The sequence below is a fragment of the Diabrotica undecimpunctata genome, chromosome 5 (genome assembly GCF_040954645.1).
Source record: "Diabrotica undecimpunctata isolate CICGRU chromosome 5, icDiaUnde3, whole genome shotgun sequence".
In the NCBI taxonomy this organism is placed as follows: Eukaryota; Metazoa; Arthropoda; class Insecta; order Coleoptera; family Chrysomelidae; genus Diabrotica; species Diabrotica undecimpunctata.
The window spans coordinates 49,882,794-49,903,960 of record NC_092807.1 but is presented as its reverse complement, the minus strand read 5'-3'; the positions used below and the strand labels follow the sequence as shown (position 1 = coordinate 49,903,960).

Below are 21,167 nucleotides of genomic sequence, written 5' to 3'. Positions count from 1 at the left end.
AAAGTATTAATTTGGTAGATATTTTAACGTTTACCAATAATTATTGTGAGTTGGCCATGATTGATTTGTCAGAAACTGACAGTTTGATATTATTGTTTATTAATTCAGTAACGAAATAACGACACATAAAAGAAAACAATTTATTTGAAATAAAATTTATAAAAAATAACCGACGGAAAATTAACCTTTAACTACCCGTGCTCCAAAATCTCACGCAGCTACCCGCGCGGTGTATTCTATACACCATATTTATTAATATCAGATTCAATACATACGAATTATTTATATTAATGTATAGGGACAAAAAACATGATTCCTTAATTTTTATGCATTTTTAATGATATAAATAAAAAATACTTTTTTTTAAAGACAAAATCTTAACAAAGAAATAACTCAAGAAAACAAGTAAATTCTTAAAATGAAAACTTCACATGTGTCACTGTTAGTTTGTATTATTCACTGCTTGCTTCTCCATTTTTGCAACAATCGCATGTAACAACTGTTGTCATAATATGTTGTTTGCAAACTGACTTATTGCAACTTCCGCAGATAATTGTTGTGACTCGATTGTTTTTCCTACCGCAAATGAAACACCGCGCTCTGATCTTTGCAGGTGATTCCTCATTGTCCTCTGTTGGTTTTTTATATTTCGCCAGAAAACCTTTTATATCACTTGGCAGTGATTGAATACTGGCGCGTTCAGAGAGGTATGGCTTCATCAAACCTAAGGAAAGCAATTTCAAAAATTCCCGTCTATGCTTATAAGCTGCATTGACATGAGTTGCATTATAGAGAAGTAGTCCATTGATTCCCGCAATGTTCATGAGTTGGAAAAATATAGATAATGGCCATCGTCTTGTTCTTCTTGATACTGAGTATGTGCTACACATTTTATCAACAGTATCAACTCCACATTTAGTTGCGTTATATTGTAAGATGATTTCAGGTTTACTCGACACTGGATCTATATATCCATCATCGTGCATCGTTGAGATCAATACAACCGCTCTATTTGTTTTCGGTACATGGGAAATCAATGTTACATTTTTTTGGAATCCAAATAACGAAGATTTAACAGGTCTATTTTTATGAGGTAAAAACTCTTGCGGTATTTCCCGTTTATTTTTTTTCATGGTCCCAATCATGGTAGTTTTCTCTTCCAATAATTCCTTCGCTAGCGGATAACTTGAATACCAGTTATCACATGTCAAGTTCCGATTAGTACCTTTTACTTCGTTCAACAAACGGTGCACAATTGCACTAGGTGTATTTGCCATGCTGTAGGGGCCTTCGGACTGCTTACCACAATAAACTTCAAAGTTTGACACATAAAATGTTTTTGCATCACACAATATAAAAAGTTTCAGTCCATACTTCGCGGGTTTGTTGGGAAGATATTGAAGAAAACTACAACGCCCTCGGAAAGGTATCAACATTTCATCAATTGTTAAAAATTCACCCAGAGTGTAATTGTCTTTGCAATTCGTTACGAATGTATCTATGACCCATCTTATTGCAGCTAACTTATCTACCTTTTTTCTTTCATTTCTGGTACTTTTATCATCGAATCGAATCACTGCGAGTAAAAATAAGAACCTGTTTTTGCTCATCCATGCCCGAAAAATTTCAGAGCCGGTGCCATCTGTTGTCCAGAGTTCCAAAAAGTGGGTATGATTTTGCTTCTTGTATCCAGATAACAAAAGCAAACCTATAAATGCCTGCATTTTTACTTTTGTTACGTCTTTTGCATCACGTTCTCTCGTAAACTGTGGTTTAACATTCGTAATGTGTCGATTCGTGCATTTAGTAAATCAATTTTAAAATTAATGTTTATCAATTCGACGGTAAACATTTTTTTTAACAGAGTGTCCTACCGGTAAAAATCACAAAGCGTTTTTAGGGTGAAGAGCTTTCTTATCTAATTTTTGCATTTTTTCTAAAGTCAGTTTCTATAAAAGTGTTAAATAAATAAAGGTTGCATGATTTTTGCCATTTTTTCAGATTATCATGAGATCATTAAAATTTATCACTTTTCCATTTACCGGTCACTATGTAATTTCCATTGTTAAAGCCCAGTCTTTAAAACTGATGGCATAAAATTTCGGTTTTTGATTTTTGGCAACAAATTTGGGCAACAAAAAGGCATTTGAAATATGCCTAAAAACGCTAAACTTTCACATTACAAAAAATCTAAAACATTTAAAACTGCTTCTTTTCGATTACACAAGTACGTTTTTCTGAACTACACAATTTAACTACAAATTTCACCCAATACCGTCTTCGTGGAAGTATTTTCCGTGACGTGCAATCGTTTGTAATGTGAAAGTTTAAATTCATCATTTTTAGGCATAATTCAAATGCCTCACATTTGTTGCCAAAAATCAATACACAACAGCTACATTTTTTATTTGAAATATTTTTTTTTATGACGTACAGATTCTTGGTAAATCGATTTTTTCCGTTTTCCTCCTACGAGAGAGGGTGGTTTAGGGGGATAGGGGAAAGCCAGGGGTAGGATTAAACCTTTTTGCGTATATTTTGGGTTCCCAAAATTAACATTCTCAGCAAAATTCAGCTTGTTTGTATGATTTTTAGAGGTTCAGTGGCATTTTCGTCTCGTGAAGACTATAACATAAATAAATAAATTTATTTTGTAACAAAACTAAAGCATCTTTTAGATTTGGTAATGCGTTTTTATACATTAAACCGGATAATTAAAACATTTTTAACTAGCTGTATCTTAAAGAAAATTCAATTGTCGTTATTTTATTTCCTTGCGACTTTTCTCCAAAAAGAATTGTTTTAAAGTTATAATATGCAAGGAAAGTAGAAAAATCAATGTTTTTAGTCATTTTTAAATATTGTAACGTTATAAACAACTCATGTTTGTTATTGTTCTTTAAATTATTATTTTATTTCAATGTCTTTTGATTTTATTCATCTATTAATTTTATCTTTCATTTTACAATTTTTATTCTACAAATAGTTGCCGCTCAACTCTTCGATCAACTAAATATTCTATCATAATCTAAATTCCAATTATAATTTTCAATTCAAATTCTAAATTCCATGTATTCACACCCCATTATGTTTTATGAGATAATACATATATAAATTTTTATGCCCCACTACAGTCGACAAAGTATATCTGTCAGTTGGCTACTCTTGACTAACATGTCAGTTGTACTTCAAGGCTTCATACTTCATAAATATCCTTCATCTATAAAAAGACATGCTTCTATTGAAAATTATTGATATTTGATATTACACCTTCAGTTTTAATGTAAGAAATATGAAAATGAAAGGATGCAATGTGAAAAGAATAATTCTATTATTGAACTTACAAAAACTGCTATTGCATTATTTGGAAGACGCATTATAAAAACAATATGCAATTCGAAGAGAGATGACGTTTCAAATAAATTCTTGTGGCATTGCTTCCCATCCATCATGAAGCGTAGCTCTCAATTCCATTATGGTTCTTGGTGCATGATTTCTGTCCCGGACCCTTCGTTTAAGCTCATCCCAAACATGCTCTCTTGGATTTACGTCCGGGCTCAACGCAGGCCAATTTATTGTAGGTATACCGATCTCAGTCAGATAGGTGGTGGTGACTCATGCGGTATGGCATCGTTCATTAAAATAAAGACATGATGTAACGATCCGCCGTTAAACCTCCTCCATCAGGCACGAAAACCACCTCGGTTTTCCTATCCATGGAAATGCCTGCCCAAAACATACAAGAACTGCCTCCATACGACACAATTTCTCGTATACAACATTGAGCAAATCGCTCTCCTGGTCTTCTAGAGACTCACTTCTTTTCGTTACCATTTAGGCAGATCCTACTTTCGTCGGAGAATAATACCTGACTCCATTGATAGTCGTAACAATCCAGATGTTCGCGAGCAAATTCTAATCGCCTTTGCTTCTGGGCTGCAGTTACCTTGGGACTTATACCTGCCCTTTTTGGTGTCAGGTTGGCTGCCTTTAGTCTCCTTCTAACTGTTCAAACGCTGGTAACTATACCTCGGACCTCCCTAAGCTCTTCTTTGAGATTAGCACCAGTCAAACGTCGATTTATTAGGTATTTCAATACAAGAAATCGATCATCTCTCTCCGTAGTTATTCGTTTACTGCCTCCTCCTTGTCGGCGGGCATGATCACCAGTATCTTGGTAACGACGATGCACTCGGGACACAGCAGATTGGCTTAAAGTTAGTCGATTTGCCACAGCCCTTTGGCTCAGGCCTTCTCTCAATAATACTACTGCTTGAGCTGCTTTGATGGATGTGGTATTCACTTGTAATGCAGTTGCGAACTTAAGTGACTGATCTATTAGTGGGTTATTACGGAAATTAATGCGTACGATGTCAACCGAACGCGTTAAGTCGGTGCGTGTCGATTTCAATGAGTTAAATTCAGATCCCCTCTCTACGTGTTGCACAGTTTATTTGTAATACGTCATCCTATTCACCAAAAAACAAAACTTTTTTAAAAGCAATAACGAGGATAATGATTGCACACTAACTATTTTAAAATTTGCACTTTTAGACGTACTTTAGCAAAATAATTTTGAGTCGATTGTTTTGGACTCAAGTGTAGTTTACTTTATTATTAATTATATTAATTTTACCCTTGTCAATTTTCTATTTTCCATTTAATATTGAAATTATTTTCTATCTTCTATGACAAGGAAATATTTTAAAATCTATGGAGTCACTAACTCAAGCTTTATCATTTTAATTGTTTGACATAAAGTCAATTTTTTTTTGTTCCCCTTGTTGGGTGGAAGTTCCTAAAGCCTTGTGGTCCACCACACATGCGATAACAACTACAGCAGCATAGCAGAACTTAATAGCTGCTTAGGACCACAACGGGCTCGATCCCGGCATATCCACCAACCTCACTAGCTACCCATCAGCAAGTTATCCTGTGAATCCAATATAAGAAGTCATTAGCAAGTTATCAGTTTCAGGTCAGCAGTTCAGGTCAGTTTCAGGTCAGCAGTTTCGAAAATACGTATAGCCCTGATGATCGCCAACCTTCGGAACGAAGATGGCACTTGAAGAAGAAGGAGCAAGTTATCATGTGAAGCCATAAGTATCATTTTAAAATCTTTATGTAAAGCTATACGCAAGATTTGCTGTTTTTATTTTAATTTTAAAATTTCAATTTTATATTTTATCTATGTACAATAAATATGACTAGTTAATATCTTAGTTTATTTGTCGCAGACAAGCTCCCTTCTCAGATCACCATCTTCAATTTTTCTCTTTTCTTGGGCTATTTTTTGAAAAGATCGAAATTTTTCCCAGTTGCACGGGCTACATGTTCTTGATCTTTGTTGTAACTCAATAACTGGTTCCATATTCTCTGCTTTACGCTGCTTCAATGCTAAAGCATGCATATTCTATACTCAGAATAAACAATATCTTTAAAATCGAACTGATCAGCTTCCGATTGCTACAAAATCACTTACTCTACTATAGATTAGGGCACGTAACTGAAATGACATCAATATGAATAATACAGATTGTATGCTCCGGAGAAAATAATATCCGTAATTTATATCAACTAATAGCCAAGAGAATCCAAAAATAAATTATAAGTTTCAGCCTCCACACCAGGCTTACACAGAATAAACACAATGAAAAATGAAAACAAATCTATTTTAAAGTAAAAGTTGTTCTAACACTGTTTCTTTGTGGCGTTTCGGTTTTTATGAAACTTCTTAATGGGAATAAACTAGGAATTATAAAACAAATTCTTTAATTTACAATTCGGCTTCAAAACTGGAAGACGAAAAGTCAAATAAATAAATTACTGTTTAATTTGTAATTGTCCAATAAGATATTTGATAAAAATTTATTTAAACACTGATTCTGGTCACTGAAAAAAAAAATGGTTCACATAGTGAACATATTATGCGTCAAGTTTTTGAGGAATGGCAAGGTGGAGCAACGATAGGAGAAAGAAATGGAACAAATTATGAATAGGCTAGGCACGGTGAGTACGAAATATGGTTTGAAAATAAATATACAGAAAACCAAAGTGATGATCATCGATAGAATAAAAAACGGGTGTGGCAGTCCAGTGGGACTGCCGGTAGACGTTATACTTCTATACACGCGTTCGTCGTTACAAATTTATATGGGAGTCAATCTGCACAATCATTACATATGTAATGCTATAGGTAAGAGAGCAGAAAGAGAAACAGAATTAGGTATATAGGTATATGGTGTATCGTTTGCTGTATATAAACATTTGACCTGTAATAGGAGTATAGTAAGTAAATGAAGATTTTTTTACACATACTCTGCAGTAAAATTCATTGTTAATTTTGTTATTAATATAAAAATACAATACAATACACTGCCACATAATTCAATATTATAATACAATATAAATTAAAATGCAATATTCATAAGTATTTAAAAATGACAATATACATAACTTACGCATATGTTTAATTTACCATGATAATATTAATAAAAAAAATAATAATATTAATAAATATTAAATATGTTTACAAAAGAAACATTTTTATTCTCGAGAGAAAAAGAGAGAGAAAATATATCTTCTGTCTCTCTCTTACCTATATCTTACATATATGTAATGATTTTGCCGATTCACTCAATATATACGAATACACACAAATTTCCAACTTTGAACGCACGTATAGAAGTATAACTTCAAAAAATGTTTGTGGAAGATAAAAATAAAAAACCAACAACTCGGATTATGTTGTAAATTTTCATTTTATTTTAAAATTTAGCATTTTTGCGTATTATACATATATTTAATAAGATTAACGTGGGGTTTTTAAAAATTTCAAAAATAAAAAAGGAAATTCATATTGAGATTCGAACTCACATATACCAGCGTATAAACCAAACACGTAAGAAATTTGCCAAAAAGACATGACACTAACGTATTTCAAAATTGACAGTTCTCGGTCATACAGTGATTTATTGTAATTATATACCAGCGTATAAACCAAACACGTAAGAAATTTGCCAAAAAGACATGACACTAACGTATTTCAAAATTGACAGTTCTCGGTCATACAGTGATTTATTGTAATTATTATTTTGAAATACAAAAGCCTAAAAGAATTATGAACATTTAATAAATAATACAAAACATATCACATAAATAATAATATTATTATATAATATATTGTATATATAATATATATAATATTAAATATATATACAAAAGGAACATTTTTATTCCCGATAGAGAAAGAGAGAGAAAATATATCTTCTATTTCTCTCTTAGTCATATCTTACATATGTAATGATTTCACCTATTCACTCCCGTGCAAATTTTCAACGTCGACCGCGCGTATAGAAGTATAACTTCAAAAACAACCAAGCAGAGATAAGAAACATGGCAGGTTACGAAGGGATCAGGCAATTTAATTACTTAGACTCCGTTATTACTAACAGTGCAGATCGGCAAAAGCCAAACTTACAAAAATTTGGAAGAACACTGACATCACAAAAAACACAAAATTACGCCTTGTTCGAGCATTGATATTTCCTATCTCCACCTATGCTTCCGAAACTTGGACAAAAAAAAGCCTATTCAAAGCGTATAATTTGAAATGTGGGTCACCATGGACCGCCCATCGCACAAATAACCCAATTTTAGCAGAACTTAACATAAACACTAGACGCATCACAACTATCAACCAAAATATACTGAGATATTTTGGACATATAACTAGAAGAAGAGAAGGCATGGAGGGAATGATAGTTGAAGGTAACGTAGCAGGTAAAAGATCCAGAGGAAGATCTCCAGTACGATGGTCGGACCAAATAAAGGACATGACTGGTTACTCATACTCCGAAGCAAAACAAAACGCACAGGAGAGAGATAATTGGTCAGAAATAGTCAAACAAATTACATGACGCCACTACATCCTCACGAAGGAGAAAAAATAGAGGAGGAGGAGGACTTAGTCAATTTTTTCTCATTTAAGAAGAAATTGTAGAAAATCGCAATTGCCACAATTGAAGTTATTACCATTTTGTAAATAGCCCAAATATTGCATAAAAAAAATCCTACAAAACCAATCCCCGCAAGGTCTTATGCTGGCGCCTTTATAGGTAAACATTGATTTCAACAAAAAAATGAAAGGTCAAAATTTTATAAAATATAATTCTCTACATATTTGTTTATGCACATTTATGTCGTAATGGTATTACTTAATAAACGAGATAATTCAATAATTATGCTTTGTCCCCCTTAACTCGGAAAATATCGACCGCTCGAAAAAATTTGCAAAGGAATTGTAGTATGTAAATCGCAATCGCGAAACAATTTAGGTCTGTACCATTTTGTTGAAAAGTTGAAAATGGACAGGAAATATACAAAAACAATTCCTATATAATCAATTCCCTCAAGGTCTTACGCTCGCGTTTTATCGCATACGTACGACCTCAAATATTGATTTTAGCAAAAAAAAAAATGAATATCAAATTTGTATAAAATATAATTCTCTCCATAATATAATTATATATAATTCTCTCTATAATTTTTGTTTATGTACATGTACATGTCGTAAAGTTATAGGTTATTGATTATGTTAAAAAAAAAATAGGACTAAAAGGAACTGCAACGTTAAAGGGGTTTTATTGTTTCATATGGTCAATGGACTCAAAAATATGAAAAAACTGAGAGTAATACCAGTACTAGCGGTTTAAAGTATAAAGTTCTACTTTAAAGTATACTAAAGTACTACAAAGTTTTTAAAGTACTACCATTTACAGGAATGTGTTTTTGAGAAAGGGATTGATTTGTCCCTATGCATTTGGTTAAATTCTGTGCAGTTTACGTACATATACATCTACAGAAAAATTGTTCAAAATTAAATTTTCTATCGAAATATCCACCTTTTAAAGTCATAAATATTTTTTTTATAAAAATATATTCAAAAAACGAAACAAAAAAAAATAGGAACACACGTGATTTTGCAGTGGTACATTTAATAGTACATATTGTACAAGAGTATCTTGCTCATTTTAAGCAAGATACGGTTCTTTAAAGTCTTCTACTTTTAACGACTTTACGGCTATTTTTTAAATTTCTCATAACTTTTTTTCTTGTACATTTAGGTTTTACCTTTATGCATTACCAAATAAAATATTCTAGGACTAATGGTAACTAGCATATGGTTCGTCAAATTGTGATACTTGCAACGATTTGTATATACACTACTCAACAATTGAAGTGGATAATTTTAAAATTCCTAAAATTAACATATAAAACTATTTTATTGCCAATATTTTTTGCATGTGGTTTTTTTCTCCCTATTCTTATCGCTCCTTATCTCGTACAAAGAGAGATATGTTGTTCCAAACATGAATATATCATTCGTATAAAAGTGCTTGTATTGGCTTTACCAGTTGTCAATAAGTCAAGAAATCTATTTATCACAAAAACATTATGCCGCAAAGACGTTTAGAACTAGTGCAGCTCGAACAATTAGTTCGTTGGATCCAACAAGGGATAACTCAACAAGAGGTTGCTATGAGGCTAAATGTGTCGCAAATTGTGATAAGTCGTGCATGAAATCGGTATATAGCAACTGGATCTGCAACATACAGGCATGGAGGAGGAAAAGAACGATCTACAACTCGTTGGCAAGACCGTTTTGTAGTTCTGACGGCAAGAAGAAACCCAACATTCACGGCTTCCAGAATTAACAGTATCTTCAGGCATAATACTGGACGAGCGATTTCCAGTGAAACTATCAGAAGACGGTTACATGCATCAAATTTAAGGTCTCGACGGCGCGCTATCCATCCACGACTAACTAGAGAGCAGCGTGCATGCAGATATCGCTGGGCGATGGAACACTATCAGTGGAATTTCGAAAATTGGAGGAATTGTCTCTTTACTGACGAGTCCAGATTTCGTTTGTATACGAATGATGGCCGAATATTGGTGTGGAGGGAAAGAGGACAGCGTTACAATGAAAATCTGAGAGTCCCAACCACTCTTTTTGGAGGTGGATCCGTTTGCGTGTGGGGAGGCATATGTTTTTAAGGTTGCACGGACTTAGTCGTTTTAATTAATGAGACAATGATTGCTACACGATATCGAGACAGAGTCATAGTACCAATAGTTGTTCCATTTTTTTGTGCAATAGGCGAACAATTTGTTCTGATTGATGATAATGCTCGCCCTCGCCGTGCAAGAATTGTCAACGAGTGTATAGAAGCTCATGGCGTTACAAGAATGGAGTGGCCACCGTGATCACCTGATATGAATTGCATTGAACATGTTTGGGCCGAAATGTCTAGGCAAAAAAAACAGGCTCCTTCAACCGCCCCAAACCTTAGATCAATTCCCGATTTGGAAACGTATACCGCATCAGTTCACCAATAATTTAATAAGAAGTCTTCCAAATAGAGTTAGAGCACTAGGGCGACACAGAGGTGGACCCACACACTATTAATTTTGCTTTTCGGGATATTAGAAATTGAGCAAGAATCGAAATTTTAGGTTGTTAATTTTACAATTTTTGTTTATTTTCTATTTTTTTTTTCTTAAAGAATTTCTTTCTTTCGGTTCATCTGTATGAAAATACAAAGTTAAAATAAATCTTTATTTATATCACTCCATTTTTCTATTTAACCTTATGAACAAAAAATAAAATACACATTGTCATAATATCCACTTCAATTGTTGAGAAGTGTATATAGACCTAAATGTGTACACGGAAAAAATACTCCACAGTCATCCGAGACGAAAATGCCATTGAACTTCTAAAAATCATATGAACAAGCTGCATTTTGCTGAGAATGTCAATTTTGAGACACCAAAAAAGTTTGCCACTTCTACCTATGGGCTTCCCCCTAAAATCAAGCAAGTTATGCTTCTTTCTGTGACTCTTTTGTGGATAGGTACTATATGGCTTTCATGTCACTGTAACGACATTTCTTCTCTTTCCCTAATTTCGGTTATGAGGCGTTGTATTTCTATATGAAGTCCTTATCCCGGGCTTCCCCCTAAAACTACTCCTCGTAGGGGGAACATCGATTTACCAAGTCTGTACGCCGTAGAAAAAAATGTTCCTAAACAAAAAATGTAACATTGAACAGAAATGTATATTAGCACTTTTTCAGTAGAATGAACCGTTCTCTCAGAAACAACGCTTGGAGCGATTGGCGATTTAAAATGTGTTATCCATTTTTTATAAATATATCAACTCCATGGTAAAAATTCGATAGCTTTTGACCAAAATATCCTATCGACAAAAATTAAACTGGGTTTTAAAGATGAAGAGTGCAGCTTTCCTATGTCATTTTTACACTTTGCCGTAAATAGCAGAAGTCTTTACAAATAAAAAACTTTGAAGAACCGTATCTTACTTAAAATTAGTCCTAGAGTCTTCTACAGTAGACCATTTTAAAGATAAATATCTTTTCTTTCTATTTAATAAACCATTTCATATACCTAAATTATACCTAAATATGCGTAAAAAACAGTTATAGAACAATTTTTGCGAAAAAATAGGAAAAATGGCCCAAAAATGGTGAGAGTGGCGAACTTTGAACAATCGTATCTCTTATACTGTGAATCCTGAAGACTTCTACCAAATATAATTTTAAAGAGAAAGGATAAAAGTTTTTTTTTACTATACAGCAATGACTATACCAATACCCTCGCGAAATAAAGTTATGGCGCAAAAATAACTTTTCTGTGGATGTATGTATACGAAAACTACATAGATTTCACCCGAATGCACCCTAGTGCATAGGGACAAATTCACCCCTTTCTCAAAAACACACCCCTTTAAATGGTATCACTCCGCGGTTTTTTCATATTTGGAGGTCCATTGACCATATGAAACAATAAAACCCCTTTAACGTTATATAGTTCCTTTCGAAAATACATAATCAATAAATAGCCTATTACGGTTATAATTATGCTTCCCCTTCCACTATTGACCGCATGAAAAATTTGTGACCACATTTGTGAAAAAGAAATTGCAACCCGTCTAACCCGACTGGACTATATCAGTATTTAACAATTGGTTGAAAGAGTCTTCACTGTTCCGCATCATCTTTTATAAATCCTGGATTGTTAACCTTATTGTCTTTAGTATTTTTAGTTCCCTTTAAGACTACGCTGTTCTGGGGTTACTCTCAAGATGTTGTATTTGTGCTTCTAAGCTTGTTTTTTTCTTTCTTTTCAACGTTTTCCAGCATGTGTTCGATTTCTATGGTAGGCTTCCCTATCGCTTCTGTTGGACTTAGTAGTTCTGACCTTTTTTGGTTTGCTGCACTTATGTAGTCTACTGCGCGGTTTTTGGGAAACACCCTGTATTTGCTAGCTGTATATCTATCAGCGCTAGTCACAAACCAATTAGTTGTTGTGAATAAAAAGCAATATTTATGAATAAAAAGCAGTAATGTTCGTGCTCTATATTCATTTAATTTAAATGACAAATATAAAAATGTTCATCTTTTACAGGAAGAATCATAAAAAATGTTGATTGTATCATATTAGATATTCTGGATGAATGATTGTTTTATTATGTCTGGTTAATGTCTACATTCTGTATTGTAGTATCACCTCTTAGTTGTAGAAAACCAGTTCCAATATAAAACAGCTAATATATTAATTTATGTAAACTTGTTATTAATATGAAGTCGTTAGTGTTTACTTGGTAATGTATAGAATTACTATTTTAAATTGTTTATATTTTTACACTTTCTTTTTTTTAAGTACTCAAGGTCAACAAGGTTCTAGAAGTACTTAACTTATCTTTATTAATCTAAAAGTAGATTAAAAGAGAAAGAGAAAATATTGAAAACAATTAGGCATTTATCAATACATACATTACAAGGATGGCAAATTAAATATAAATAAGTGAAATTTAAGAAAAATGACAACTGTATGTCATCCCCTTTAAATAACTAAGACCCAAGAACAAAATCTAATTTCATAATGTAGTCCACTGATACAAATAAAGGTACCAGATTTTATTTATTTACTTAATAATTACTCCCATATAGTCTTAATTATGAGGGATACAGATACACATCAGACCTGTGCTCCAATCAAACAAGAGAATGACAAACCCTTGGCCAATAAAAAGACAGATTGGGAAGGTTTCAAAACAAACCTTGAAGACAAAAGTAATCTGGCTATTCCACTGAGTGATGTATAACACCTTGATGACGAAGTAGAACTAGTAGTACAATAGATCCAGAAGATGAATAGGCGTGGACATACACTGCGCACTAGCTGATTTCAAATAATACCACAGAGCACTCAGATTCGCAATGTTGACAAATTTTGTGTAAAATCTTAATTTTTAGTCATTTTTAATAACAGTGATTTTGAATCTTGTAAGTGTTTATTTAATTTAAAAATTGATCAACAGTATAAAGTGAAGCGAAAAATTTTGATTGCTCAAGTTTGTAAAATAATACACTCACTGTTAAAATTTGCTCAATGAGAAGCAGCTGCTGGCAAACCTATTATTGAATTTAAAAAAGTACAATAAAGTGAAGCTACTATGACAGGTAATTTGATAAATAATATACTAAAAAGAATAATGAATAATCTGAGATTTTTTGGGCTGCATTTTCAGGAGTTTCTGTGTGTAGCATCAAAATATTGCAAAGGAAGACCGCGAAATTGAAGCAGGAAATATATTCGGTTTTGTCACACTAATAAGAGACAATAAAAAATCTTCAAAAATAAAATTACAAATAGTTGAATAAGGTTTGTTACATCGGCAGATTATTAATTTTCGTATAACTGAGAAACAAGTACCCACTGTAAATAAGATTTGTTCAACAATTTGAGTATAAAGAAGGCAAAGGCGTTTAAACTAAGAAAACAGCAAATAATGGAAAACTTTTAATGCAAAATCTTATACACCACACCAACTGATGGAACTAACAGTGGGCTTAAAAAATCCGTCTCCAAAGGCCAAAGTTTGATCATTGTGGGTGCAGGGAATGAAGCAAGTTATGTCAGTAATTTGATACAAAAAATTTATTGGATGATTTGGGGAAATTTTATATTGTCCATTCATAATCAACTATTATTAGTCAAATCTGTGATTAAACAAAAGCATTATTAATGTGAAAGACCTTATAGAAATATTACTAAATACAGCTGCCATTTTAATACATGCTTGTTTTAATACTAACTAAAATTACTCAATGATCATAATGGAAAAATTTGTAAATTTAAGAAAAACTGTCAAAGGTATATTATCCAATTAAAAATTGTTTAGACAATAAGAATCAATAATATATCAATAACATATCTCATAAAAAGCAGTATACCAGGAAGTTACTAACATTTATGAGATATACTAATGTGAAAATGCATTAATTATTTATCAATCTAAGTTTTGAATTCAATCAATTGACGTGTTAGAATAGATAATTATGCTATGTTGTAATTTTTGGGATTAAATATGTATGGTGTGTAAATTTATTGTTTATTCTTTTAATATTTTGATACCCACATGGTTGTAGATTGTTGATTCCAAAGGAGTTGATTAGCATTGTAGATCTTTCCAAACTCGACAGTTAGGTCTTGTTTGTATAACCTACATATATAAACAGTCCAACAGATCTAGGCCCCTAAGGAAGTCTATTATCCGTTTAGGGGATATTTATTACCTGGTCAGGGTTTAAAATGATCTGTTCATTTAGCTGAATCTACATGTTGCTCTGTACACCCACCCATTTTACAGAGATGATATCTGAGTGAGCAATGTGCAGTGAGAACACCTGTGACTATTCTTCTATAAGTTATGTCTTCTGAAGCACCAAGAGCATTTTTGTGTAGCGAGGAGGTTGTAGTGACCTTTTTGCTTGCCTTTGGCCGGGAATAATTTCTCATTAACTACACTAAGTTCATTTTTCCATTTTCGGATATCCTTCACTATGCGGATTTTTGGTACATCAGAGTGGTTGTGGTCCGTTAAAAAGAGTATTTGCTTTTTCTTTAGCAAGACTATCAGCAATCTCATTACCAACAATTCCTTTATGCCCTGGCACCCACAGCAAAGTTACTTTGATGCACCATGTCAGCAGCTTGAGGGACTGAAGGTTTGCAACTCCAAGCTGTTATCTACCCATAAGTTGTAGACTTAAGAGGGTTCAGTGCACATTGACTGAGGCAATAAATATTTTAGCTAAATTGAAGCGTTTTTTCAGGCACTCTTGAGCACAAAAATCGATTGCTAGTAGTTCTACTTTAAAAATATTGTAATGAGTATTTCCGAGAGCTACTGACAGTCTGCTGTTAGGACCAATAACCACTATTCCTACTCCCTCTTATCTTGTGTGTTTGACTCATCAGGGAAAATTGTGAGGGTACCTCCTGTGATTTGAGCGATATCATTCTGTGCTAACTCAGACTTGCTTATGATATTTAGTTTGAGCTTGAAATCTTGTTTTGTAAACATGTATGTGGGCATCTTATAATCCCATAGTTATTACAGTTAGTTTCCTTTTCCGGGAGTTTAATGAGGTAGAGATGCGTCACACACCCTACAAAGAATCTCACCTTTCCTTGGTAACTCCTGTTTGAAACATACGAGGCTCTGTTGACTAAATATGGGCAGTATAACCCTAAGATCAAATATCTAGCAAATGAAATAATTATTGGCATGTCTAGACACCAAAACTAGCAATCCCAGTACCAGTTTGATGTTAAATCAGACCAGTAACCTACTTATAGGAGTAAAAAAACAATATACTCCTGAGAACTGATACTATGCCTCGGATTAGGACAGTCTACACAATGATGACTCACATTTCAGTTTCAGAACGCATTATCATTAGAAGAATAATAACAGACATTCATAGACTTCATATTGTGTTAAAACAACAACAATAAAAACAGAATGTGAAACTGTCTACTAGCAACTTAAGGAAACTGTTTTAATATCTGAATTTTACAGACAAAGGTTTAAATAAAGATTAAATAGTCTAAGATTTAACAACAGATTCTTCAGCCATAAACACCAATACAAATATACATTTGAAAATAGTAGAGGCAATAGCAAATAGCAACAATAGAACAATACAAATCCAATAAAAAATCATAGTTTATCCAACTTAGTCAGAAAATCGCATCAATGACAACTGAGCTTGAAGCACTAAAAGTCACTGGCTCATCTTCTGTAGTCGCAAACAATTTGGTACAGCAGCTTATAGATACATTTGAAAATTTCTTCTAGGAGTACTATGAAAGAACAAATTGTATGAAGAACTTTATAGTATTAAACTGTCCTGAAGCTGCAAATAATATTGAGGACCTCACAGCCCAGATTATTACACAGTGTACTAAATCAAATTAGAGAGCTAGATATCAAAGTTTTCGGCTTAGAAATAAATATAAACTGATCCAGGTGATCTACAAATCAGATGAGCTGGCTAGTAGTACCATGCATATCTTCAGAAAACTGATACATAGCCTCACTGCTAAACATTTGTCAATTAGTTATAACAGGACTAAAAAAGCAACTCCTGGAATATGGAAAAATAAAGCAGGTAATGACTGATCACATAAACTCTGGAGAAACTAATTTAAAGATTGCTTCTTGATGCAGAAAGCCTAAAATTATTACTAATAATAATTTAAACTAGCTACTTTATCTAACAAGAAGATATGCCCCCCTATCAAAATGTTAGAGGCGTGAAAACAAAAACTAGTGAATTCTATACATATATGTATGTCTGTGTATGCAAATCTTTTGGTGACAATAACAGAATCTGAATCCAGGATGGTTTATTAAATTGTGATTTATTTTGTGATAATTACATTGTATATAGAAAGGATCAAAGGTTTGATATAATGAACTGGTTAAGAGGTGGAGGTGTTTTACTTTTATAGTTAAACATGATATTCCAGCATCTTTCCTATATAAATGAAACTGAATCATCTCTAAAGATTCATTCCAAAACAATTTAGGAAATATATTCCCCAAAAAGAATAAATCTTGCATACCTGGCCTATAATCCTTGGCCTATCGACATGTAAGACACCTCAAACTACTGTCAATATACAATTGCTAATTTTTTTCTGAGTAATTTTTCGAGATTTCGATTTTATCAAGACTCTAGCTGTCAAAATATAATGCTCTATGATTTGACTGAGGATGATGTCTACGATGCCCTTAGAAGAATGAAAAACAAACACACAGTTTGTCAAGATCCTTCACAATGTTTTAAATCTCCTGTGCATCATTTGCATGCATCCTATTAATGTATATATTGATTTCCTGAAGACAAGTTGGAAGTTTTTATCTTGAAAATAGAGCACAGAATGAACCTGTTCTTAGTTTGACACCTTACAAATAATAAAATTGATATATTTAGTAGCTATTTGACTTAATTAAAAAAAAATGATTCTTTATTTTGTCATTTTGAACTGAATATCTGGCAGTGGCACATTTTTGGCAGTGAACTGATTGTCTCTGAATTGAGATTTCTCCTTTTAGGCAATAAAATTTGATTTGATATAATATGTACTTATGTATTTATAAAAACCACAATTTTAACAAAAATACTTTATTAGTATTTTAGTAGAATATTTGACATTTCAATTTTCACCTTTGAAATTGTTCTCAAAAAAAATGTCCATAGTACAGAACCATATTGACTGACATTGCTAATGTATTTTTTAGTAATAGCAGAGTCTTATAAATAATGATCAATTTTTAAAGGTATAAAATAAGATATTCAATAATATTCATCTCTCGTTTACCATAAAAAAAACACAAAAGGATAAATCATTTTACAAAAAAATAAATAAAAGAATTAAAATGTATCTATGTTATTTCTCTTTCTACAGTATGCCATTTTTATCATTAATTAATTAATCCTATAAACTACACTTATTCAATTAATCACCATGAGAATTTGTAAGTGTTTGACATCATATAAATACAGAGTGTATACATCATAACAGTATACATATTGCAAATTTAAACAAGATTTTCTTTATTCAAAATATTGATATTTGTTTTTTAAACTCATATTTAATAATGACATTAAATGAAGATATTAAGTAAAATCCATTTATGTTTTAGAAATACTTATAAGCCAGCATACCTATAATACACATATACATAATATGTTTTATGTAAGTATTCCCAGCTTCAGCTCATTGTAAAAATAGATTTCATTAAAAACAATGTTGTTCAAACAAAAGCATAGCTTAACTGACTGGCCTATGTATTATCCTATTATTTAAAAGAGTAAAATATTTGCTTTCATAATATTTATGTGCAAGGTATTTAGGATTCTAAACATACATTTTTGTAAAATACTCAATGTCCACATATTTAATGTAAGCAATAAAATATTGGTTTTAAATTACATTACTTCCGCACACCAGCTGAATTAAATTAAAAACTAGCATGCGAAAATGAATAAATGAACACAAAAATGTGTATGAGACATGAGTTCATACTAAAAAATGTAGTTATTTCAACAGATTCCTGGTCTAAAAATAGCTACTAATGTAAACTAAGTCTGAGTAACTCGCACACATACATTACATTTAATAAAATTTGAGAAACTCACCTCTAGATCACTGTCACCGTTTCCTATAATTTTATTTTTCGGATCCTGCAAAAAAGTACCAATTGACAACAGTTCTGAGACACACTAACCTATTTGACGTTTGGTTTTGTTTGATTATTTTTTCTCCTACTTACCATTTTTGATATATACAACCTATGTTGATACTTCTAATTAATCGTGGTTGCTGATTTACTAATTAATTGTAATAATAAATTAACAAAACAAGAATGGCCACGGCATCAATCAACAAATTCCGTTACCGATTTCCACAATTCTACAAAAACCACAACACTACAGTTCAGTCTGTTCGTTAACAATAAAACTAGTTGCCAGTTTGTTAATATGATAAAACATATAAAAAGTCAATGATTAATTAATGAGAAAGTTAATAAAATATAAAAAGGGTTAAAATATACATCGCACCGGACATTTTACAAGTAGTGGTAAATAAAAGAACTATCAACTATCAACAGAGAAGATCAGAACCACTTCATTGTTCTGTCTGAGCGCTGCCATCTATATATAATAATCTACATTACGTATATTTATTGCAGGAAACGTCGGCAAACGGGAACGCGGTTAGTTTCATTCACAGAGTTCTATTAAATAACCTAGAGGTCGAAATACCTATGATCGTATTTTAATGCAGAATTGAAGCGATAAAGGGCGCTATTTTTCGACGGAAAAAATAAGGGGGCAAAAATTTGAAAATTACATTTGACTGCATATAAGAAAATTTTAAAAGGTCTCGTTTATGTTAGCTTTATTTATGCTTTTTATAATGAATACTGAAGTTTCAGATTTCCTTTATCAACTTAAAAGTTGTAAGCAAGCAAAACGACTGTTTTATGACAAAACAATTACAAAAAAGATACCTATCTCGTGGGTTTAATGTTACACTTTTTAGTAAATAAATTTTAATAAAAAGGAGAAAAAAATTATTGATTGTTGAATTTGGATATTGTATTGTGTAAGTGTTAATTACACTTTTTAGTAAATAAATTTTAATAAAAAGGAGAAAAAAATTGTTGATTGTTGAATTTGGATACCTATTTATTATTTGTTATTATATATTACAATAATGTAGGTATATTACTAAAACAATGTACGTTTGTTAAACTAAATTTAAGAATGACTGAATAAGATTGTGTCCATCTAGCATAGTCACAACATGCTCACTAAACATTAAAAAATGGGCTTTACTTATTGTCTTCCAGATCTACATCTAGGTTTTTATTACTACATCTATGGTTTTATTATTGTCGATTTTAATTTATGTGACTATAAATTGGGTATAATTTTGCGTTTAGTTTATGTTTATTTGGGTTTATATAATAGAGACACAAAAACCGTAAGTGGGAAGTGAACGCCTGTCTAGTTAGTAATTTTTTTTTGTTTACTAATAATTATTTTTATTATATGATCAAGTTTAGTCATTGATTTGATAATTCCTTCCTAATTGTCACTCATAATTTTTTTGTTACTTTTCTTTTGAATATTATTTTAACATTCTATTGTAGGCAATAAGTGAAAGAATATGAGTAAAAATTAAAAATCCGTGTAAAATAATTTTAAATTATTTTCAAACATGAACATAAAACAAAATCCTAATCTTGAATTTTAAAACTATACCTAAGACCTAATGACATTCTTCTGTTGAAAGGTGCCAATTTTTTAAATTCATCTACAACTAAATCAATTTCTAAATTAGCAGCCTAATTATTAGCAGCAATTAGAAGACATCGTCGGAAAACACGACTTAGACGAGAAAAACGAAAGGGGAGACCAACTTATCCAATTTTGTCGGGAAGAAGATTTTACCATTGCTAACACCTGGTTTAGACTTCCCCCGAGACGACTTTATACGTGGAAGTCACCTGCAGAGACAGCCAACAATATCATCAGAAACCAGATAGACTTTATTCTCATTAACAAAAGATTCAAGAACAGCTTGACTTTGGCGAAGACCTTCCCAGGAGCAGACATCTCATCGGACCACAACCCATTAGTGGGTCAGATAAAACTCAAACTAAAGAAACTCATCATAAGTAAACCTAAACAAAACCTGGATTATGACACTATAAAAGACCCCGTAGTTCGTCAGAACGCAAGAGATGTAATGAGAGAAAAACTAGAAGCCGCTAAACAACAAGAACAGAGTGTAGAACAAAAATGGAATGATTTATATCAAAGACGTCATGCTAAATGCGGGAAAAGAACGTCTGGGAAAGAAAACAAGAGTAAAAAATTAATAATGGATGACTGATGACATTCTGCAGATGATCGACCAAAGGAGATTAATGAAAAACAGGGACGCGAAGAAATACCAAGAAATCAACTAAACAATTAAAAAAGAAATACGAAGAGCCAAGGAGACATGGATGCAAGAAAAGTGTAAATTAATCGAAGAGCTCCAAGTGAAACACGATCATATAAATATCCACCGAAAGATTCGAGAAGCCACTGGTCAATACAAGAGGAGAAACACACACCTCCTCATAAACAAAGACGGGAACCTGGCGACGACAGTTAAGGAGAAGTTGGTGACCTGGGAAATGTACATCGAAGAACTTTTCTGAGACT

At 32.3% G+C, this 21,167-nt stretch overlaps 1 protein-coding gene across 1 annotated transcript in view; it reads right to left on the bottom strand.

The window, feature by feature from the left end:
* The window catches only part of LOC140441301 (serine/threonine-protein phosphatase 2A 56 kDa regulatory subunit gamma isoform-like), a 158,684-nt gene extending 139,635 nt beyond the window's left edge, over nucleotides 1–19,049 (bottom strand). The window contains exons 1-2 of the mRNA XM_072531940.1: nucleotides 18,719–19,049; nucleotides 18,585–18,629 (exon numbers count right to left, since the gene is read on the bottom strand). Of these exons, the coding sequence (XP_072388041.1) occupies nucleotides 18,585–18,629; nucleotides 18,719–18,721 (48 nt within the window). The 5' untranslated portion in view covers nucleotides 18,722–19,049. The remainder of the gene's footprint in view (nucleotides 1–18,584; nucleotides 18,630–18,718) is intronic.
* Nucleotides 19,050–21,167: the final 2,118 nt, after the last annotated feature.